This window comes from Rhinolophus sinicus, linkage group LG15 (genome assembly GCF_036562045.2).
Source record: "Rhinolophus sinicus isolate RSC01 linkage group LG15, ASM3656204v1, whole genome shotgun sequence".
NCBI classification, from domain to species: Eukaryota; Metazoa; Chordata; class Mammalia; order Chiroptera; family Rhinolophidae; genus Rhinolophus; species Rhinolophus sinicus.
In genome coordinates this window covers 2,959,119-2,983,855 of record NC_133764.1, presented here as the reverse complement: position 1 = coordinate 2,983,855, position 24,737 = coordinate 2,959,119, and the positions used below count along the sequence as shown (strand labels likewise).

The following is a 24,737-nucleotide window of genomic DNA, read 5'->3' as shown; positions in this document are numbered from 1 at the left end:
AAAATCAGCCATTTCCAGAAGAGGAAATACATTTGGCCACTAAATGTATGAAGAGGATGCCTTTTTTCACTGTACTCTCAGGGAAATGCAAGTTAAAATAATGAGTTAATGTTTCCCCAGCACATTAGCACATATTTAAAGTTTGATAATCTGAGTGTTAATGTAGATGCAGAGAAACAGTCACTCCTTTTAGTGAAGTGTAACTTGGTGAAGAGTTTTTAGAAAGCAGTTTGGAAGTATTTATCAAAATATATAAGATAGGGGTGGCTGGGTAGCTCAGTTGGTTAGAGCATGAGCTCTGAACAACAGGGTTGCCAGTTCAATTCCCTCATGGGCCAGTGAGCTGCACCCTCCGCGACTAGATTGAGGACAACAACCTGGAGCTGATGGGCCCTGGATATATATATATATATATATATATATATATATATATATATATATATATATATATATAATATATATGAGATATATATAAATATATAGCCCTCAGATTCACTCACATATATGTATAAAGATGTACCAGATTTCCCCGAAAATAAGACCTAACCAGAAAATAAGCCCTGGCATGATTTTTCAGGATGACATCCCCTGAACATAAGCCCTAATGCATCTTTTGGAGCAAAAATTAATATAAGACCTGGTCTTATTTTCGGGGAAACATGGTATATACAAGTATGTATAAGGCTGTTCATTGCAGCATTGTTTGTGATAAGAAAAAATTAGGAACAACGTATAGATACCCATTAACAGAAACGTAGTCAAATTGTGGATACCCTTACTATAGAAGACTGTGTAACCATTTAAAAGTTTGACGAAGACATGGAGAAATGTCTAAGATAAAAAGTGAAAAAGAAGGTCACAGAGTAGGAGGATCCCTGTTGTGTTAAAATAACCACCGCCCCTCCACCCCCAAAGAAAAATGCTGGAGATTTCTTAAAATTGCACGTGAATCTATTATCTCAAATTAAAAGTTTAATTTAAAAAATTGGAAGTCTTTCGGCGGATCAGGATTTCCTGAAGTTCATGAAACTGATGTCTACAGAGATGGACTAGTTAACATTGACAATAAGATAGTCAGCAAGAATGATGACATGTGAAGTCCTTCAAAAGAAAAGTTTTCACTATCAAAGGATTAAGAAAAGCGCTTTTGAAAAATTGAAGCCATCAGTTAATTTCATGAAAATGAACCTCTTTTTGTCATCCTGTGAAAGTGAAAACATTTTTTGATTTTTTGTTTATTCTAATAGCTATGGTTATAATTATGATTTGAATTTAGTTAAGTGTAAAATAAACTTATTTTTATTGTTTTAAGTTTAATTTTTCAAGATAAAAATCCCAGAGCTTCTCTTTAAATAATGCTGAGTTCCTAACCTCTTTCTAGCTATATCCACATATCCACAATTGTTCCTTAGCATAAGTTCCTAGAAGTAGAGTTACTGGGTTGAAAATCATGCAGATTGCTGATTTTCAGGTTTGCTGTCACTAAATTCTCCAAAAATGTTTTGCCGGTTTACGTTCTCATCACCAATGGGTGAGAGTATTTCCTGTTTCGCTGTGCTTGTTGTTTTTGAAAAAATATCTTCCAACTTGACAGGCAAAATGTTACTTTGTATTAATTGGTTTTTCTGGGATTTTTATCGAAGTTGAATATTTTTCATGTTTTTATTGGTCTTTTTTCTTTCTTTGGGACTAGTATCAAGATTTTTAAAAAGATTTTACATGGTCTGAATTGCTATTAAAAGAAACATAAAAATTATTTGAGTAACAGAGCTTTTTAAGAATTTAAATATTTTGGATAGTTGTTTCTTTGCTTGTTTAGAACCAAAACCACAGTATGCCTAGTTCTTTATTCATTTAAATTGCTAGGAGGTAAACTTTACTTAGTAACTCTGATACCAGTGATGCTAAGGGTGACTGACTAATCTGTTAATCTTAAACTATTTGTTACAGACTGCTAATTATTTTGCTTCTTTTAGGAAGATCTTGTCTGGGCTACCAGACTCAAGAGACCAAATCAAGTCTTTCAAAAACCCTGGAACAGGTCTTGCATGACACTGTTGTCCTCCCTTATTTCATTCAATTCATGGAACTTCGGAGAATGGAGCATTTGGTTAAATTTTGGTTAGAAGCTGAAAGTTTTTACTCTACAACTTGGTCCCGAATAAGAGCACACAGTCTGAACACAGTGAAGCAAAGCTCATTGGCTGAGCCTGTCTCGCCATCAAAAAAGCAAGAAACTACAGCATCTTTTGTAACTGAGTCTCTTGACAAGAGATTAGAGGATTCTATCTCAGTCCAATTGCTTATGACTCAACCAGAAGGAATTGACCTGAATAATAGAACTAGCAACACTCAGAATCACTTGCTGCTTTCCCAGGAATGTGACAGTGCCCATTCTCTTCATCTGGAAATGGCCAGAAGAGGAACTCGTCAAGTTTCCATGGAAACCCAAGAATCCTCCTCCAGATTTACAGTAGCCTGTAGAAATAGCCCCTCTTCTCCACTAAAGGAATTATCAGGAAAGCTAATGAAAAGTAAGTATGTGATTTCCTTCTCTCTCTCTCTTTATCATGCTTTTTTTTTAAAATCAGTTTACGAAGTGGAACTTGAGGAATAAAAGGATTGGAATAATGTTTTCTCCCATACCCACTTGCAAGTTTGGGAGGATTTGGAGAGTACCCTGGAGTAGGATTAGTGTATGAAAAAGGAACAGAATGGTTATCTGTAGTGATTGGATCCTCTAAGAAGAATGTTAGCAGAATTAACAAATGAAGAGGGGTCAACTGCCATCCTATTTTTTTCTTTACAGAATTTGAAATCAAACCATTATCCAGATAGGCTTAATCCATTCTGTCTCTCTTAATTTTATTACAATTTTTATTACTGTATTTTGCAGGTAAATTCATTTGTTAATTGCCAATAGGTGACATTTATTGAGTTCTGTGACAAATGCTATACTTAGATTTCATTTAATAGTTACAAGTAGAATTTCATTTAATAGTTAAGTAACTTGCCCTAGATGATATAGTAAGTGGGGAGCTAGAATTACAGCCCAGGCATTTCTACAACAGCACCTTCCTTTTTTTATTCTCTATTAGTTTGGAAATTACACAGCCTTATTTTTCAATTATCAGCTCCTGGGATTCTGATTAGATAGCCTCCATGTTTTTCTTCTTCGCTTTCATCTTATCTGTTCTTTGTTTCTTAAAGGGCTAGGGACTTCCTTCTTGGACTTAAAAAAATTTTTTTATATTGGGGAACTGTTTTTCCAAAACGCATCAGCTCCATGTCAAGTCGTTGTTTTCAATCTAGTTGTGGAGGGCGCAGCTCACTGGCCCATGTGGGAATTGAACCAGCAACCTCGGTGTTATGATCCTTCTTGAATTTTATTGTTAGCTTTTTTCTTTGTTTTTTTCTGTTAAGACATTATTATTATTATTATTATTTAGCACAATTTAAGGTTCACAGCAAAATTGTGGGGAAGGTACAGATTTCCCACATGCCCCTTGCCCCCACACATGCATGGCTTCTCCTATTATGAACATCCCCCACCTGAGTGGATATTTGTTACATTTGATGAACCTACATCATAATCACCCAAGGTCCACTGTTTACATTATGGTTTACTCTTGATGTTGTACATTCTATAGATTTGAATACATGAATAATAATATGCATCCGTCATTATGATATCATACAGAGTATTTTCAGTGCCCTAAAAACCCTGTGTGCTCTGCCTGTTCATCTCTTTCTACCCACCATTTCCTGGCAACCACTGTTCTTTTTCACTGTCTACATAGTTTTGCCATTTTCAGAACATCATATAGTTGAAATCATATAGTATGTAGCCTTTTCCAATTGGTGGTGAGTTCTTCAGCTCCATCTTCTAGTACTCTCTAAAAATGGGTCTAATCTTCTGTTGAGTCAATATTTTTAACATGTTTTTATCTTAGAGTTACTCAACTTTTGGGCTGGCCCGGTGGCTCAGGTGGTTGGGGCACCTGCTCCTAATGCCAAGGTTGCGGGCCAGTGAGCTGCGCCCTCTACAGCTAAGATTGTGAACAACAGCTCTCCCTGGAGCTGGGCTGCTGTGAGAAGCTGGAGGTTGGCGTGAGCCACGGTGGTCTGCTGAGTGCTGCCATGGGCTGCTATGTGCTGCTGTGGGTTGCAGTGTGCCGCCATGAGTGGCTGGTGGCCCGCGTGAGTGGCCGGCAGCCGGCGAGAGCTGCCTTGAGCTGCTGTGAGCGGCTGACCCACAACTGGTGACCGACTGCCGCAGCCAGTCGCCAGTTGTGGGGGTAGGGGGTATTGGGGGTTGGGGAGTGGGAGCGCAAGGCTCATAATACCAGCATGGGCCAGGGAGCTGTGTCCACAACTAGACTGAGAAACAGCGGCTTGAACCGGAGTCGGGTGGGGGGAAGTGGAAGAAAGGGGGAAAAAAAAGTTCCTGAACTTTTAATTTCTAGAAATTCTTTTTTTTCCTTCAAATTTGCCTGGTCACTTTTTAGTTTATTGTTTCTTTATCCCTTCATCCACTTTTGAGCTCATTTTTTAATTTTTAAAAATTTATTAAACATATATTCATTATCTGATAATTACAATATCTACAGTTTTTGTGGATCTGGCTCAGTGTTTATTTATTTCTTCAGATCCACACTCTTTGTAACTTGTGATTTTAGTGGTACTTAACCATGGACATATTCTTTGGGATATTTATGTGGGAATTTGTTTGTGGACTGTTTAAATTGTGTTATTCTAATAGAGTAGATTTGTAGTTGTTTTTGCCATGCACCTGGGGCCAGCTTCACTATCCTTCTGGGTCCACTTAAAACTAAATTTTTGTCTTGGGTTTTTCAGGCCCTAAATTTTTAAGCCCTTAGGCATCATTTTGGTTCTAATCTACCCTGTTTGGGCCCTGGGCAATTGCCCTTGAAACTGCAAACTCTGAGTCTCTTGGAGTTGGTTTTTCTCCTGTGAATGCCCTCCCTATCTTGCCCCTTTGCCCATCTTGATTTGCACTGGCTTCTACAGGTCCACAGTTCCTTATCTGCAACTCAGAAATCCAGAAAACGGCTATCTCAAGTTATTTTTTAAATGAACAAAACTTGAACTGGTATGAACTTCTTGCAGAAATATGAACGTATTTGATTATGGTGTATTCTCCCACATGCTGCTGGTGTATTGGTCCTGTATACTATGTAAATGTAGTGCATTACTTCTATAAAATAAACCCCAAATTCTGAATTCTAAAATGTTACGGACCCCAAAAATTTCAGATAAGGGAGCTGCCTGTACTTGTTTTTGCTTATCAATATTTTCCTTACTATTCCACAAGCTCTGATACACTTTTTAAAAGCATTTTGGGAGAATCAGTACTGGGAAGAGTTTCTTTGAGCATCTAGTCTGGCCTGTTTCTGGAATTGGAAGTCTAAAGTCTATTTCTTTAATTGTAACATGCTTTATTATTTTGGGGAACTGTTTTTGTTTTGGTATTAATTTATTTCAATAAAAAAATAGAAATAGTAGTGGAGTTATTAAAAGAGTACTGTTTGTTTCTTTTCCATTGTTTAAAAAATATATATGCAGTAAACTTGACCTTTTTGATGTATACCTGTATGAATTTTGAACATGCATTGATTCCGATACCTGTCATGATAAACAGGGTAAAGAACAGTTTTATCACCTTTGTAGTTAAACTGCACTCTGTCCCAATACTTGGCAATCACCGATCTATTCTCCGTCTCTCTAGTTTTGCCTTTTCTGGAATGCCATATGAGTGAATTATACAGTATGTAGCTTTTGAGACTGGTTTCTTTTACTTAGCATAATGGCTTTGAAGTTCATCCATGTTGTTGTCTCTATCAATAGTTCATTGTTTTTTATTGGTAAGTAGTATTCCATTGGATGGATGCACTATCCATTCACCTGTTGAAGGCCATTGGGTTGTTTCCAGCTGTTGATGATTATGAATGAATGATTATGAATCACCCTGATGGTCATTAAAGCTGCTATAAACAGTTGTGTACAGGCTTTTGTGCAGACAAAAGTTTTTATTTCTCTAGGGCAAATACCCCAGTAGGTTTGCTGGATTATGTGGTGAGTGTGTATTTAATTATCTAAGAAGCTTCCAGACTGTTTTGTAAAGTGTCTGTACCATTTTGCATTCCCACCAGAGTATATGAGCATTCTGTTTGCTTCATTTCTGTGTCAGCACTTGGTATAATCGGCTTTCTGTTTATTTGGGTTCTTTAAAGCCATTCTAATAGATGTGTAGTGGTATCTCATTGTGGTTCTACTTTGCATTTCCCTAATGGCTAATGATATTGAATGTTTTTTCATGTGCATATTTGCCATCTGTATATCTTCGTTGGTGAATTGTTCACATCTTTCCCATATTTTATTGGATTGTCTGTTTTATTGTTGAATTTTAAGAGTGTGTGTGTATATATATATATATATACATATATATATATATATATGTATATATATGTATATATACATATATATATATATATATATGTATGTTTTGGCTATAAGACCTTTATTGGCTATGTGATTTGCAAATGTTTTCTCCTAGTGTATAGCTTGACTTTTCATTCTCTTAACAGTGTCTTCCTCAGAGCAAAAGGATATTTTATTTTTTTTTAATTGGGGAGGGGAACAGGACTTTATTGGGGAACAGTGTGTACTTCCAGGACTTTTTTTTTCCCCAAGTCAAGTTGTTGTCCTTTCAGTCTTAGTTGTGGAGGGCGCAGCTCAGCTCCAGGTCCAGTTGCCGTTGTTAGTTGTAGGGGGCGCAGCCCACCATCCCCTTTGGGAGTCTAACCAGCAACCTTGTGGTTGAGAGCACACTGGCCCATGTGGGAATCGAACCGGCAGCCTTGGGAGTTGAACCGGCAGCCTTCGGATTTAGGAGCATGGAGCTGCAACCACCTGAGCCACCGGGCTGGCCCACAAAAGGACTTTTTTTATTAAGTCCAATTTGTCAACATTTGTCTCTTATGGATTGGGCTTTTGGAGTCATATCTAAGAGCTCTTGCCTCATCAGAAGTCATGAAGATTTTCTCCTATGTTTTCTTAAGAAGGTATTAAATGTTTTATACTTTGCGTTTAGATATGTATCTGTTTTGAGTTAATGTTGTGTAAGGTGTGAGGGTTAGGTCAAGTTTTTTGTTTTGTTTTTTATTTTTGCACGTTGATATCTAATTGTTCAGCACCACTAATTGAAAAGACTACTCTTACTACATTGAATTGCCTTTGTACCTTCGCCATATTTGTGTAGGTCTATTTTTGGACTCTGTTCTGTTCCATTGATGTATGTGTCTATTCCTTCACCAATACCATACTGTGTTGATTACTGTAGCTTCATATAGAATAATTTTGTCTGTATTAAGAAACCCTGTTGCAATTTTTATTGCAATTACGTTAAACCTATAGGTCAGTTTGAGGAGAATTTACATCTTAACTGTATTGAGTCTCATAATCTATGGACAAGGTATGCCTCTTCATTTACTTAGGTCTTTGCTTTCTTTCATCAGCATTGTATAGTTTTCAGCATACAGATCCATCACATGTTTTGTTAGACTCATATCTATTTCTTTTTTGGTGCTATCATGAATAGTATTTTAAAACTTTTTTGTTTCTAATTTTTTAATACTAATATATAGAAATATGATTTTTATATGTTGATCTTTATTTTATGACTTAACTAAACTCACTACTCCTAGGAGCTTTTTTTGTAGATTGCTTGGGATTTTCTACATAGATGTTCATATTATTTGTGAATAGGGGCAGTGGTATTTCTTCCTTTCCAATCTGTATTCTTTTTCTTTTCTTGCCTTATTGCACCAGCTGGGACTTCTTGTACCAGGAGTGGTAAGAACACAGTCACCATTAAGTATGAGGTTAGCTATGGGTTTAGTTTACTGAGAGTTGTTGTTTGAATCATGAATGATGTTGAATTTTGTCAAATATCTTTTCTGTGTCATTTGATGTAACCGTGTGAATTTCCTTTGGTTTTTTTTTTTTGTTTGTTTGTTTTTTGTCTGTTAATATAACATTGATTGATTTTTTTTTAAATATTGAATAAGCTTGCATTTTCAGGGTAAGACCCATTTGGTTGTGGTATATTCTTTTTATGTTGCTGGATTTGTTTTCCTAAGCATTTTTATTTCTATGCTTATGGATATTGGTCTAGTTTTTTTATATTGCCTTTGTCTGGTTTTGATATCAGTGTGATGCTAGCCCCATAAAATGAGTTGGGAAGTTTCCTACCTCTTCTGTTTTCTGGAAGAGATCATGTAGAATTGGTGTTATTTCTTCTTTAAATGTCTGGTAGAATTTGTAAGGGCCTAGAGTTTTGTTTTTAAGAATGTTTTAAACTATGAATTCAGTTTCTTTAATAGTTATAGGACTGTTCAGGTTATCTATCTTTTTCCTTGAGTGAATTTTAGTAGTTTAAGGTTTCAAGGAATTGTTAATGTCATCAAGTTTTTGAATATATTAACATGTAATTATCTACCATTCCCTTAATATCTTTTTAATCTTGGGTTTGTAGTGATATTTCTCTTTCATTCCTCATGTTGGTAATTGAGTCTTCTTTTTTTTTCTCAGTATATATAGATATTCATCTTTTTCGAAGAACCAGCTTTTGATTTAATTGATTTCTATCTATTGTTTTTCTGTTGTCAATTTCATGCTTTATTATTTCTTTCCTCCTTGCTTTGGGTTTATTTTACTCTTTTTCTAGTTTCTTAAGGTAGAAATTTAGATTGCTGATTTGAGACCTTTCCTTTTTTAAGACAAGCATTTAATGTTATAAATATCCTAACCACTGCTTTAGCTGCATCCCACAAATTCCGATATTTTTGAATTGAGCGAAAAATGAAATGTCTAGTTTCCCTTGATTCTTACTGTTTGCCCATGGATTATGTAGAAATATGTTGTTCAATTTCCAAGTGTTTGGAGAATTTTTTTCCTGTTATCATCCTGTTATTGGTTTCTCAACTGTGTTATGGTCAAAGAAAATATTTTGAATGACTTCAATTCTTTTAAATTGTTAAAATTTTTAAATGACCTAAGACATAGTTTGTCTTCGTGAATATCTCATATGCTATGGAAAGAGTGTATATTCTTTTGTTGGATAGTTTTCTACAAATGTTAATTAGATTGAGTTCGTTGATAATTGAGTTGGTGTGCAGTTTTTCTGTATCCTTGCTGATTTTGTATGCTTGCTGTATTAGTGAGAGATGAGTATTCAAGTTTCCGATCATAATTGTAGATTTTTCCAGTTCTGCTTTTAGTTCTAACCATTTTGGCTTCCTGTATTTTCAGGCTTGGTTTATTGTTAGGTGTGTACATATTTAGGATCATTATATCTTTTTGATGAATTGACTATTTTATCACTATGTCATGTTCCTCTTCATCTGTGGTAACTTCCTTTGTTCTGAGGTCAGATGTCTGTTGTCTGATTTATATAGCCACTCCAGTTTCACTTGATTAGTGTTTACATGTTATCTTTTTCCATCCCTTTACTGTTGACCTACCTTTGTCATTCATTGTTTGTAAAGTGAGTTTCTTCTAAGTAGCAGGTAGTTGGGTAATTTTTTTTTTAATCTATTCTGAGAACTGTTTTTTTGTTGGTAAATTTATTTCAGTATAAGTTTTAGTGTGATTATTTACATTAAATATAATTACTACCATGTGATTATCTACATTATAATATATAACTATGATTGATATTCATTATAACTTAAATGTAATTATATTAAGTGTAATTAATTATATTTGGATTTAGTGTGCCATTTTATTATTTGTTTTTTGTTTGTTCCCTCTGTTTCCCGTTCCTTGATTTCCTGTTTTCTGCTTTCTTGTGGATTGTTTACATTTTTTTAGAATTTATCTATGGAGTTTTTTATTATATCTATTTGTATAGGTTTTTTTAATGGTTTCCTTAGGGATTACAATATACATACTTTTCACAGTCTGCTTAAAATCAGTATTTTATCACTTCAAGTGGAATGTAGAAACCTTACGATATAGGTCCCTTTACCTTCACACTTACATGTTGTAGTTGTCATCTACATACATTGAAAACCCCATCAGACAGTGTTATAAATTTTGCTTTCAACTGCTGTACATAATTTAAAGAATTTAAAAGAAGAAAAATTGTCTATTGTATTTAAACCAGATAGTTTGCTGTATCTGTTAACTGTTTCTTTATTCCTGAAGTTCAGTTATTTCTGTTATTTCACTAGTGTCTCAGGAATTTTCTTTAGCATTTCTTTTAGAGCAGGTCTGCTGTCAAAGAATTCTCTCAGTTATCCTCTATCTGAGAATCTCTTTATTTTGCTTTTTCACTTCATAGAGAATTGTAGATTGATAGTTCTTTTCTTTTACCACTTTAAAAATGTTGTTCCTGGCCTCTGGCCTCCGTGGTTTCTGGTGAAAAATCTGCAATCTTGGAATCATGACCTTACATTTGACATGGTTTTTGTGTGTGTGGCTACTTTCGAGGTATTTTGTCTTTTATGTTCAACATTTTGGTTATAGTGTCTAGACATGGATTTCTTTGAGTTTCTTCCTGTTTGAGGTTTACTGAGATTCTTGATTTTGTAAGTTTGGTTTTTTTGTTTTTTATTTTTTCATATTTGGAGGAGTTTTCAGTCATTCTTTTTTTTTGGACACATAAAAAATTGTATTTTTCAATTATAATTGACATTCAATATTATTTTACATTAGCTTCAAGTGTACAGCATAGGGGTTAGACATTTATATAATTTAAGAAGTGATTCCCCCAATTATCTAGTACCCACCTGGCACCATACATAGTTGTTATAACCATATTATTGACTATATTTCTGTGCTGTATTTTACATCCCTGTGACTGTTTTGTAACTACCATTTTGTACTTCTTAATCCTTCACCTTTTTCACCAGCCCCACAACATCCCTCCAAACTAGCAACCATCAGATCTCTGTATCTATGAGTCTGTTTCTGTTTTGTTCATTTATTTTGTTCTTTAGATTCCCCGTATAAGTGAAATCATGTAGTATTTGTCTTTCTCTGTCTGACTTATTTCATTCAGCATAATACCTTTAGGTCCATCCATGTTGTCACTTCAGTCATTGTTTCTTCAAATCTTTTTTTGGCACTGTAACTTTTCCTTTCCTTCTGGAACTTTAGTGACCCAAACGTTACACCTTTGTCATTGTGCTACAGGTCCCTGAGGCTCTATTTACTTTTTTCTAAACTTTCTTTTCTGTTCAGCTTGAAAAATTTCTATTTATCTATCTCCAGATTCACTGATTCTTTCCTCTGTCATTTCCATTGTGCTTTGAGTCTTTCCAATGAATTATTATTACTTTTTTAAATGTTGAAATTTCACTTATTATTGCAAAAGTATGCACGCTCTGTCGAGGCCCCGGGTGTCAGTATCTGAAGGTCCTGTGCTTGTGCCTTTTTATTTTTATTATTAGTTTCAGGTGTACAAAGCAACGTAATAGTTAAACATTTGCACCCCTCACAAAGTGATAATTCCCCTCCTCCAAGCTACTACCCTTGTGACATCTTATACAGCTGTTATAATACCATTGACTATTTACACTCTTCACAAAGTGATAACCCCCCGCCCCCAAGCTGCTACCCCTGTGACATCTTATATAGCTGTTATAATACTGTTGACTATCTACCTTATGCTATACTCCACCTTCCGTGACTATATATATATTTAATTACATATATATTTAATTATAGTTAACATACAGTATTATTCTACTTCAGCTTCAGGTGTATAGTACCTTGGTCAGGCATCTACACAGTCTACAAAGTGATACCCCTGACAAGTCTAGTACCCATCTGGCACCTTACATAATCTTTGCAACACTGTTCATTATATTCCCCATACTGTATTTCATATCCTCATGACTATATTGTACCTATTAATTTGCATTCCCATCTAGCAACCAGCAGTTTTTTTTTCTTTTCTCCCCCTTTTTCCACCCTCCCCCCCACCACCACTCCGGTTCAAGCTGTTGTTTCTCAGTCTAGTTGTGTAGGACACAGCTCCCAGGCCTATGCTGGTATTATGAGCCTTGCGTTCCCCCCGACTGAGGCAGTTGGTCACCAGTCATCGGTTGGCTGCTCACGGCAGCTCTCGCCAGCTGCCGACCGCTCACAATGACTGCCAGCCACTTACTCTGGCCACCGGCTGCTCATGGCAGCACAGGGTAGCCCATGGTATCTCATGGCAGCTTACGCCAACCTCCGGCTGCTCACAGCAGCCCAGCTCCAGGGAGAGCTGTTGTTCACAATCTTAGCTGTAGAGGGCACAGGTCACTGGACCATGTGGGAATCGAACCGGTGACCGCGGTGTTACGAGCACTATGCTCCAACCACCTGAGCCACTGGGCCAGCCCCAGTTTTTTTCCCCCCCTATATCTCTGAGTCTATTTCCGTTTTGTTTGCTCATTTGTTCTTTAGATTCCATATATAAGTGAGATCATGTGTTGTTTGTCTTTCTCAGTCTGACTTATTTCACCTAGTTCCAGCTCCCGTTTTTCAGAAACGTAGCATAATATTCTCAAGCTTCACCCATGTTGTTGCTCCAGTGAATTTTAAGTTTGGGTTATTATGTTTTTGAGTTCTAAAATTTCTATTGTTTTTATTTTATTTATTATCTTGTATGATTCTGTGGAGACAGTCTTACCATTTGTTTCAAGAGTGTTTGACCTTCTTGGAGCATGATTATCATAGCTTCTGTAAAACATTTTTTTGTTTGGTAATTTCAGCATCTGTGCCATCTTGATTGCCTTTTCCCTTGTGAGATAATGGGATTTTTCTAGTCTTTGTATGGCAATTAATTTTGGCTTATATCCTGGACAGTTTGACTTACATGATTCTGGGTCATGGTTAAATCCTGTCAAAAATTTTGAAATTTTTGCTTTAGCAAGCAAATGACCTAGTTAGGTTCAGGCTACAAGTTCCATCCAGCATTCTGTAGGTTGTGGTTCCAGAGTCAGTTCTGTTTTGGATCTTACCTGCATATATGCCTTCCAGTGTCCAGTCTGGGTCCTGGCAGGTGGACAGGTCATAATTGAGTTCTCAAACCCTTGGAGAATGATCCTACAGTCAGGTTCACGCATGCTCAGCCAGTAGTACGCAGACAACTTTATAAGCTTTCATGAAATTCCTGTTTTCTGTGATCTGATACTTTCTGATTTCTAGGGACCCTGCCTGCTTGATTGTTTGGCTAGAAAGCCAGAGCTTTAGTTTCCTCACACTTTAGCACACTTCCCACAATGATGTCAGCTTCTTTGACCAACTGGCAAGAGGATAAAGGATAAAATAAATAGCGATTTTCCCCTTCCTATTGGGAACTGCAGTGTCTTTGTCAAAGAAGAGGGTTTTTTGGAGCTTTTAGAGCCTGTCTGGGTGCTGCTGCCATTGCCACAAGGGCTGATCTGGTATTGCTTGGGGGCCGAGACTGGAGTGAAAGGGAAAAACAGAAAGGCCCAGGGGATTTCCCCCACTCCATAGAAGCCCCCTTTCTTGCTCCTTAGACCAGAAATAGAGGGCTTCTCTGGAGCTTTTTCTTCGTGAATCTGGTTTACAGTTTCAACTTTTGAGTCCAGGCTAGGAGATACTGGAGAAATAAAGAGTGGGAAACTTGCCTGCATTATGGCGGTACTATAAGTTCTTGTTTCCTTTTTCCATCTGCCTGCTACCATTTATATTTTCAGGTTCTTGGATACATTTATCCAGTGTTTTTAGTTGCATTCTGTGGGAGAAATGGAGTGGAGTATGCTTATTTAATCTTGACCTATTCCTCAGTATTTCAAGTCAAATCAAAAGATAATTCTTTCTATATGGATTTGCCTTTTTCCTCTTAAAAATCAAATACATGTTTAACACTTGCTTCTGGGTGGTTTCTATCATAATTATTTTCATTATATTAAAACCTCGAGCTACAGAAGGTGGCCATATAGTAACACCTTATATTTGTATTTAAAACTTTTCTAGAGCCTAGAAATTCCTATTCTCCTAGTTCCAGCTCCCGTTTTTCAGAAATAGTAGAAAGTCTCTTTCTTGAATAAATCTTTTTGTATTTCCATATATCACTCAGATGGCCTAGGGTTTTCTGAATATATCCTTGTCACTCTTTTACCAATAAAGGGATTTGTAATGACCTACTGCTTTTGTAACTAAAGATCAATATTAAGAATTCAAAAGCAGTGTGTGATTTTGTCTGAGTAACATCTTTAGGATATACTGATGTTTTATGCTTCATTTAAATGGATACTAAGTTTGGTTTTAGGGTATTTATGCATAGAGGTAGGGGTTAACAAAATAATTTCTTCTGAACTGACTTTGATGAATATTAATTTTGCATTTTGCTAATACACATTCTCCTTAATAGCCACTTAGCTGGCTGACTAATGCCTGTTCCTTGTGCTAGAACCCCACTCCTCTTGATTATCTTCTCTGCTTTAAGCTGTCCTTGTCACAAGACAGTTTCCCTCTGACTAAAAAGAATTCCTAACCTCAAGTTTTTTAATAAAGATGCTGCTAATACTTTAAAATAATAGGAAAATAATGTGGTACTACATGAGATAAATTCACTTTCAACAAATATAATATTTGTGGTAAGTTTATTCTTTCAACAAATGCATATTAAGCACCTACAATGAAATACCAGATACCAAGGATGCAAAAATAAATGAAATAGTCAAAGGCTGGGCATTTAGGAAAATTTTTGTCCATTGTATGTGATAAAAGTGAACTGGCATCTTAAGATGATTAACCATAGAGCTGGGAGGGCTTTGGGTGGAGCTGGGCCCCCCTTGTTAACTCTCTGGTCCTGACTTCCTGTTGAAACTTAGTGGTAACTTCTGGGGCAGGATGCTAATAAATGGGGAAGACGTCTTGGAATGGCGAGGGTGGGGGGGCTTTTTTTTGTACATGGGCGGGCAGTTGGAACACCAGCAGGCAAGTGTGCATTCACACGCTCCTTGGTGGCTTTCTTTTTCCTTTCCCGAATAAACCACTCTTTTGGTGGACTGCCTGGAGAATTATTTGGCCAGTCGACACATGAAGTTTATAGTCCAAAGATTTTATTTTTTTTATTTAAACTTTTATCTTTTGCACTTTAATTGTTCATATTTATACCTGTCACTTTATGTGCCCTGAAACTAGCTTATCACAGCTTTGTTTTTAAAATATATCAATTTTAATGAAAGGCTGTTGTATCTGGGTTACATGAAAGTCTTGGGTAAAGTTCTATATATGTTTGTATTATCTCATGGAGTCAGTTGGTATTTTGTGTTTTGAGGTTTGTTGTGGTTAAGGATTAGTTTCAGTTAAAATACAAGGTTTGATCCATTTAAATCTTTTAAAGCTTCTTACTAAAATACTAAATTGAGTAATGTAGTTTTAAACATCATTCAAATAACTGAAGGGAAGTTCTTTATTCCCAGTAATCTGGCTTCATAGCTTCCTTAATAGTTATGTTTTAAAAAGGCAAAATAGATGTTTTAAGCATTTCCATGTTTCTTTGTTCTTTTATTAAAGAGTATTTTAGAAATTGGACCAAAGCATTTATCTTAGCCCAGTGTTTATTGGGTTAAAAATGTTTAATTTGTTAAAATGTTAAAAATATATTAATGTCCTTTTATTCTTAAATAAGTGAAAATGAGTTTTCTGGATCCAAAAGAAGGGTGTAACCGTCTGTGTTTATGAAATGAAATGTAGTCAGTATTTTATTGAACAGTATCAAACTTCTTTTTTTTTCCTAATTGTTTATTGGGGAATATTGGGAAACAGTGTTTTTCCAGGATCCATCAGCTCCAAGTGAAACCGTTGTTTTCACTCTAGTTGTGGAGAGCGCAGCTCACTGGCCCATGTGGGAATCGAACTGGTGACGTTAGTGAGCAACTGTGCTATAACCAACTGAGGCAACCAGCTTCCCTCAAACTTCTTTCAATGAGTTTAATCCCCAGAAAATAAATGTATATTAGCATCTATACAAGTTGTTACATCATTTGTCTGGGATTGGCAGCTGTTTTTAGTTAGTGGAAATGAATTTAGAAACAACCCAACTTCTGATTTTAGGCTTTTTGACATTTTCTGCAAAACCAGTTTCTTTGTTCTGATTAGCAGTTTGCTCATATAGCTGCTGTGCAGTAATGTTTATTGAGAGAATGCAATATGGAATTAGTTTAGATTATTTTACATCTGGTTAAAGGCAGAACAATCCCAAATCTTTACAGTTGATACTTTTCATCAAGGCCCTGGTTGTAGAGAGGATTAATTCACAAGCAAGCATAACTTCCCTTTCCCAAAACATATCTATAATTTTATAACTATATATTGGAGACAGTACTGGTTGTAATACCATATCTGAGCTTTAGTCGTAAGTCTGGCATTTTCTTCTTTTTTTACTATAAATTCTTTTTTATTTTTCAATTTTTTTAAATTGTGAAGAAATATATGAACTTTACCCTGTTAACAAATTTTTAAGTGTATGGTACAATGTTGTTAACTGTACATACAATGTTGTACAGCAGATTTCTAGAACTTAATCATCTTGCATAAACCTAAACTTTATACCTGTTAACAGCAACTCTCTATTTCTCCTTTCTTCCACTTCCTGGCAACCACCATTCTATTTTCTGCTTCTGTGAGTTTTGACTATTTCAGATACTGCATATAAATGGAATCATGCAGTATTTGTCCTCTGTGACTGGCTTATCTTACTTAGCATAATGTCCCAAAGGTTCATCCATGTTGTCATATATGGCAAGATATCCTTTTCTTTTGGCTGAACAATATTTCATTTTGTTCACACACCGCATTTTGTTTATCCATTCATCCATTGATGGACATTTGGTTGTTTCCATATCTTGGCTATTATGAATAATGCTTTAATGAAATGAGAGTACAGATAGCTCATGAAGATTCTGATTTTAATTATTTTGGATAAATACCCAGAAGTGGCATTGTTAGATGATATAATAGTTTTATTTTTAATTTTTTTGAGGAATCTCCATACTGTTTTCCGTATGAGCTATACCATGTTACATTCCCACTAACAGTGTACAAAGCTTCAGTTTCTCCACATCCCACCAACACTTGTTAACTTTTTTGTTTTGGTAAATGGCCATCCTAAAAGTTATGAGATGATATCTGCTTGTGGTTGTGTTCCATTGGTCTATATGTCTGTCTTTATGCCATTATCATACTGTTTCCATCACTGTGGCTTTGAAATTTTTTTGAAATCAGGAAGTGTGATGCCTTTGTTCTTCCTTCTCAAGATTGTTGTAGTTATTTAGGTCCTTTGTGGTTCTGTATGAATTTTAGGATTGTTTTTTACTATTTTTGTAAGAAATACTATTGAGATTTTGAAAGGGATTGTATTGAATCTGTATATTGCTTTGGGTAGTATTGACATCTTAACAATATTAATTCTTTCAGTTCATGAACATAGGATGTCTTTCCGTTTATTTGTGTCTTTAGTTTCTTTCATCAATATGTTGCACTTTTCAGTGTACAAACCTTTAATTTCCTTGGTTAAATTTATTCCTATGTATTTTATTCTTCTTGATACTGTTGTAAATGGGATTTTTTTCTTAATTTCCTTTTGTGATAGAATAGTTCATTGTTAGTATATATAAATGCAGTTGATTTTTGTGTGCTGATTTTGTCCTCTAACTGTAATAAATCATCTATTTCTAACAGTTTTTTTTAAATAGAGCCTTTAGGTTTTCTACATGTAAGATTATGTCATTTGCCAATAAAGATAATTTTACTTCTTCCTTCCCAATTTGGATGCCGCTTTTTTTCTTGCTTAATTTCTTGGCTAGGATTTCTACTACTGTTTTGAATAGAAGTGATAAGAGGGAGCTTTGGTCAGGATGGCAGAGTAGGTAAATCTGTGCTTGCCTCCTCTCACGACCACAACAAAATTACAACTATATTACAGAACAACCATCATTGAGAATCACCTGAAGTCTAGCTGAACAGAAGTCCTACAACTAAGGACATACAGAAGAAGCTACGTCGAGACTGGTAGGAGGGGTAGAGACATGAAACTGACTGGCCCCATACCCAAGTGTGGTGGTTAAAAATCTGGAGACATATTTCAGCTGTGGAGGTCTCCCCTAAGGAGCAAGGGGTCCCAGCTTCACAGCAGGCTCCCAGCACAGGGTTCCAGTTCAGGGAAGAGAAATTCCCATAACTTTTGGCTATGAAAACCAGCAGAGATTGTGGCTGAGTGAAATGGAGGGCTTCTGGAGTTCCAAATGTTCCTGTTCAAAGTCCCCTACATAGACTTACTCACTGACTGACTCACTCGTTGTGAGATCCAGTTCTGGGGCAACAGCTTGAAAGGTGTCAAGGGCATATGGGGAGGAACTGAATTGTCTGTCTTCAGGATGAGGGCTGGAGGGGCAGCTTTCTCCCAGACAAAAGTGCTGGCAGAAGCCATTGTTCTTTTGTTGAGCCCTCCCCCAACCCAGGGTGCAGATGCATAGGGTGGGCCCCTGCATAGTAGCTTCTCCACTGTAGTCACAGCCAGTCCTCAAAACCAATAAGCCTAAGGGTCAATCCCTCCCACTGATGTGCCAACGGCAGTCAAGGCTCAACTACAACAGTAGCGCACATGCAGCCCACACAAGGGACACACCCGGAACACCTGACTCAGGTGACCAGGGAGACTGCCATTAGGTCCCACAGGACGTCTACTACATAAGACCACTCCACTAAGACCAGAGACATAGCAGCTCTGTCTACTACATAGAAACAAACACAGGGAGGCAGCCAAAATGGGGAGACAAGGAAACATGTCACAAATGAAAGAACAGGACAAAGCTCCAGAAAAAGAACTAAACCCGGAGACAAGTAATCTACCAGATGCAGAGTTTAAAACTGGTTATAAGGATGCTCAGTGATCTTAGTGAGAATTTCGAAAAGAGATAGGAAACATAAAAAATTGACAGAAAACATAAAAAAGAACCAGTCAGAAATGAAGAATACATTACAGCATATCAACAGTAGATCAGATGAAGCAGTGGGTCAAATCAGTGATTTGGAAGACAAGGTAGTGGATAACACCCAATCAGAACAGGAAAAAAAAAAAATCCAAAAATAGGATAGTTTAAGGCGCCTCTAGGACATCAAGCGTACCAATATTCACACCATAGGGGTATCAGAAGGAGGAGAAAGAGAGGTAGGGAAAATCTATTTGAAGAAATAATGACTGAAAACTTCCCTAACCTGGTGAAGGAAGTAGACATACTAGCTGAGGAAGTACAGAGAGTCCCAAATAAGATGAACCCAAAGGGCCCCACACCAAGACACATCATAATTAAAATACCAAAATTTTAAAGACAAAGAGAGAATCTAAAAAGCAGCAGGAAAAAAGCAGTTAGTTACCTACAAGGGAGCTCCCATAAGACTGTCAGCTGATTTCTCAACAGAGATTTTGCAGGCCAGAAGGGACTGGCACAAAATACTCAACGTGATAAAAAACAAGGACCTACAACCAAGATTACTTTACCCAACAAGGCTATCATTTAGAATTGAAGGACAGATAAAGAGTTTCCAGACAGGAGTTCATCACCACCAAACCAGTATTACAAGAATGGGAAAAGGACACCTTTAAGAAGAAAAAGAAAAACGATAAAAAAATATGAATAATAAAATGGCAGTAACTGCATATTTATCAACAGTTACTTTAAATGTAAATGGGTTAAATGCTCCAATCAAAAGACATAGGGTAGCTGAATGGATAAGAAAACAAGACCCTTACGTATGTAGCTTACGAGAGACTCACTTCAGGTCAGAAGACACACAGAGACTGAAAGTAAAGGGGTGGTAAAAGATATTTCATGAAATTGGAAATGAAAAACAAAAACCTGCATTAGCAATATTTATTTCAGTCAAAATAGACTTTAAAACAAAGATTATGACAAAAAAAAAAAAAAAAAAAAAAGCAAAGAAGGACACAGTAATTGCACTTTTGGGAATTTATCTGAAGAAACCCAAAACAGTACTTTGAAGGGACACGTGCATCCATAATGTTCATTGCAGTATTATTTCCAATAGCCAAGATCTCTGGAGGCAACCTGGGTGTCCATCAGTGGATGAATGGATAAAGATGAAGTGGTACATACATACAATGGAATATTACTCAGCCATAAATAAAAATGAAATCTTGCCATCTGCAACAACATAGGTCGTCCTAGAAAGTATTGTATTGAGTGGAGTAAGTCAGACAGAGATAGACAAATGTCATATGACTTCATTTATATATGACTTTATTTTATGTGGAATCTGGAGAACAGGATAAATGAACAAGCAAAACAGAAAAAAGCTCATAGATACAGAGAGTATTTTGATGGTTGCTGGATGGGAGGGTTAGAGGGAATAGGTTAAGGGGGGAGATGATTAAAAGGTACAAGTTGATAGTTACAAAATAGTCGTGGGGATGTAGAGTATAGCATGGGGAATGTAGTCAGTAGTATTAGCTATGGTGTCACATGGGTACTGGATTATTGGGGTGATCACTTCGTAAATTATATAAATGTCCAGTCTCCATGTTATACATCTGAAACTAATATAATATTGTAAGTCAACTGTAATTGAAAAACTGAAAACTAAATAAATAAATAGAAGTGATGAGAGTAGCCATCTTGCCTTGTACGTAATCTTAGGGGAAAAGTTTTCAGTTTCTTACCGTTGAATATGATATTAGTTGTGAGTTTCTCATATATGGCCTTTATTATGTTAAGGTAATTTCTTTCTATTCCCAGTGTGTTGAGAATTTTAAATTATGAGTGTTGACTTTTGTCATGTGGTTTTCCTGCATCTATTGAGCTGGTCATGTGATTTTTTTATCCTTCATTTTGTTGATGTGGTATATCGCTTTGATTTTTTTTATGTTGAACCATTCCTGCATTCCAGGGATGAACTCCACTTGGTCTTCGTGTGTGATCCTTTTAACGTACTATTGAATTCTGTTTGCTATTAATAGCATTTTGTTGAGTATTTTTGCATCTGTGTTCATTAGTGATATTCTGTAATTTTCTTGTAATGTCTTTGGCTTTGGTAATACTTAATATAAATATTTGTAGTTTTAAATGCCTCTCAGTACTGTTTTTACTGCATTCAGTGAGTTTTGGTATGTTGTGTTTTCATTTATCTCAAGATATTTTTAAACTTTCTTCTTGATTTTTTCTTTGACCCATTGGTTCTTCAGAGCATATTATTTAATTTCCACATATTTGTGAATTTTCCAGTTTTCTTTTTGCTATTGATTTCTGGTTTCATTTCATTGTGGTCAGAAAAGATACTTGGTATGATTTCTGTCTTCTTAAATTTGTTAAGACTTGTTTTGTGATGTAACATTTGATCTGTCCTGGAGAATGATCTGTATACATGGAGAAGAACGTGTATTCTGCTGCTGCTGAGTGGAATGTTTTTATATGTCTGTTATGTCTATTTGGTCTCTGGTATTGTTCAAGTGCTTTGTTTCCTTACTGATTTTACATTCATTGTTGAAAATGGGGTATTTCATTCTTCTATTACTTATTGTATTGCTGCTTTATTTCTTCCTTCACTTCTGTCAATGTTTGCTTAATATATTTAGGTGCTCTGATGTTCAGTGAATGTATATTTATGATTTTTATGTTGTCTTGGTAGATTGACTCTTTTATCATCATATTATGCCCACTTTGTCTTTTATGACCACCTTTGACTTAAAGTATATTTTTGTCTGATATAAGTATAGCCTCCCTGCTTTCCTTTGGTTGCTATTTGTGTGTAATATCTTCCATCCCTTCACTTTCAGCCAATGTGTGACTTTAAATCTAAAGCGAGGGCCAGCCCGGTGGTTCAGGTGGTTGGAGCACCGTGCTCCTAACACTGAGGTCACTGGTTCGATTCCCACATGGACCAGTAAGCTGCACCCTCTATCGCTAAGATTGTGAACAACAGCTCTCCCTGGAGCTGGGCTGCTGTGAGGAGCCGGAGGTTAGCATGAGCTGCAGTGGACTGCTGAGTGCTGCTGAGGGCTGCTGTATGCTGCTATGGGCTGCTGTGTGCTGTTGTGAGCTACGGTGTGTTGCCATGAACGGCCAGTGGCCAGCGTGAGTGGCTGGCAACCATCGTGAGGTGCCGTGGGCTGCTGTGTGCTGCCATGGACTGCCATGAGTGGCCAGCGTGAGTGGCCAGCAACCAATGTGAGCAGCTGGCAGCCAGGGAGAGCTGCCATCAGCTGCTGTGAATGGCCGACCAACGACTGGCGACCGACTGCCTCAGCTGGGGGGCAGCGCAAGGCTCATAATACCAGCATTAGTATGAGCCTTGTGTAGGGCCAGGGAGCTATGTCCTACACAACTAGACTGACAAACGATGGCTTGAACTGGAGTGCGAGGGAAGGCAGCAGAAAGGGGAAAGAAAAATCTAAAGCAGTAGTGGGATCTTGATTATTTTTTTCAAAAATCTATTCAACCACTCTGTCTTTTGGGGAGTTTAATCTATTTATATTTAAGGTATTTATTGATAGGCTAGAAATTACTATTACCATCTTATTAATTATTTTCTGAGTCTCTTTCAGGTTTTTTGTCCCTCTTGCTTTCTTTTGTGTTTCTTTCCTTTTTTAATGTAGTGACATGCTTTGATTCTTATTGTCTTTGTATATCTTCTATAGGTATTTTAATTGTGGTTACCATGGGGCTTACATAAAAGATCTTACAGTGATATAGTCTATTTTAAGCTGATAACAACTTAACTTTAATTGCATATGAAAACTTTATGCTTTTACTTCTCCCTGGCCCTCTCCTCACCCCATCACTTTTTTGATTCAAATAAGTCATTTTAATTTTTCTCCCCTTTTCCGCCTCCCGCCCCCCCTCCCCCCCCCCCCACACACACACACACTCCGGTTCAAGCTTTTGTTTCTCAGTCTAGTTGTGTAGGACACAGCTTCCTGGCCCATGCTGGTATTATGAGCCTTGTGCTCCCCCCTGCTGAGGCAGTAGGTCATCGGTCGGTCGCTCACAGCAGCTCACAGCAGCTCTAGCCAGCTGCCGGCCACTCACGCTGGCCACCAGCCACTCCTGGCAGCACATGGTAACAGCAGCCCGCAGCAGCTCATGCCGACCCCCAGCTACTCATGGCAGCTGGGCTCCAGGGAGAGCCGTTGTTCACAATCTTAGCTGTAGAGGGCGCAGCTCACTGGCCCATTTGGGAATCAAACCAGCGACCTCGGCATTAGTAGCACAGCACTCCAACCACCTGAGCCACTGGGCCAGCCCCATTTTAATTTTTCGTACATAGTTTTCTATAAAAGTAGGGATAATCTATTCAGCTAACCCAGGGGTTCTCAAAGTATGGTGTGCACAGCCATAGGAGGTCTCTGAGACTTTTTCAAGGGGATCGATTTGGTCAAAACTATTTGCAGAATAATTGTAAGATGTTATTTGTCTTTTCACTGTGTTGTCATTTGTAATGGTGGTAGAAAGACAATTGTGGGAAAACCTGCTGACATTGAACCAAATTGTACTAATAATCATTGTGTGCTTCTACATACTCCCAGCAAAACTTTAAGTGCCAGTTTTACTTAGGGATGTCTTTGGAGAAGTAGATAATTAATTTTATTAAATCATGTGTGATGAAATCGGAACTATGCAGAAGCACTTAAGCATACTGAGGCATACTACATGTGTAGTTGATTGTTTTTTTGAGTTCAAGTAGCTGCATTTTCCATGGAATACCATTTTTACTTGTAAGAATGACTATAGACAAACTATGGTTATTCAAATTTGGATATTTGGCAGATATTTTCTTGGAAATGAATGAAGTGAGCTTGTCATTTAAGGGAAAACAATATTTTTGCCTATGGCAAAATTTAAGCTTTTCAAGTGAAAATTACAATTTTGGAAAGCTTGTGTTCACCACTATGTGCTTTGAAAGCTTTAAAGAGTGTTCTGATAAGATCATTGGTGATACTAATGATGTGATTTCTTTTTCTACACTATATGATGTGACATATCAACATTTGGAAGGTCTGCATATGTCAGTGAACCAATATTTTCCAAAATATTTGAAAATAGCTGATACTATAAAATCATTCATGAGTAAAAGATCCATTAAACATGAGAGATAAACCAGTGGATTTTAACGTAACAATACAAGTTTCAGAGTTTACATTCTAACCTTTAAGAAAGTATCACTTGTCAAGTTTTGGTGTAGTGTCAGAGAAGAATACATCCACAATTATTTCAAAAAGCTATTAAAATACTCCTTTTCCCAGCTATACATCTCTGAGGCCAGATTTTCTTTATATATATAAAAGAAATCCATTTCTCTATCCATGACACTTCTGAAACCAAATGTGTAGATTTTCTACTCCAAGCAATTCTCCATTTCCCTGTGGACATTAACTAGGCATCCTACAGTTGAATTCATTCTGATACTAACTACCTGGAGTTAGTGCAGACTCCACAAATTAAGGCCTCTGTTTCATAAGACTGCCCCCCACCATTACTTCAGATGCCAGTTGCAAGTCCCAAGTTGTCACCTATACTTCTGGCCAAATACCGTGTTTCCCCGAAAATAAGACCGGGTCTTACATTAAGGTTTCCTCCAAAAGACGCATTAGGGCTTATGTTCAGGGGCTGTCATCCTGAAAAGTCATGCTAGGGCTTATTTTCCTGTTAGGTCTTATTTTCGGGGAAACC

At 36.8% G+C, this 24,737-nt stretch overlaps 1 protein-coding gene across 3 annotated transcripts in view; it reads left to right on the top strand.

Moving 5' to 3' along the window:
• AKAP10 (A-kinase anchoring protein 10) overlaps positions 1–24,737 on the top strand; it is an 81,433-nt gene that overhangs the window by 14,850 nt on the left and 41,846 nt on the right. For all 3 annotated transcript variants that reach the window (XM_074320663.1, XM_019757410.2, XM_074320664.1), the window contains exon 4: positions 1,977–2,534. In XM_074320663.1, coding sequence (XP_074176764.1) covers positions 1,977–2,534 — 558 coding nt within the window. The remainder of the gene's footprint in view (positions 1–1,976; positions 2,535–24,737) is intronic.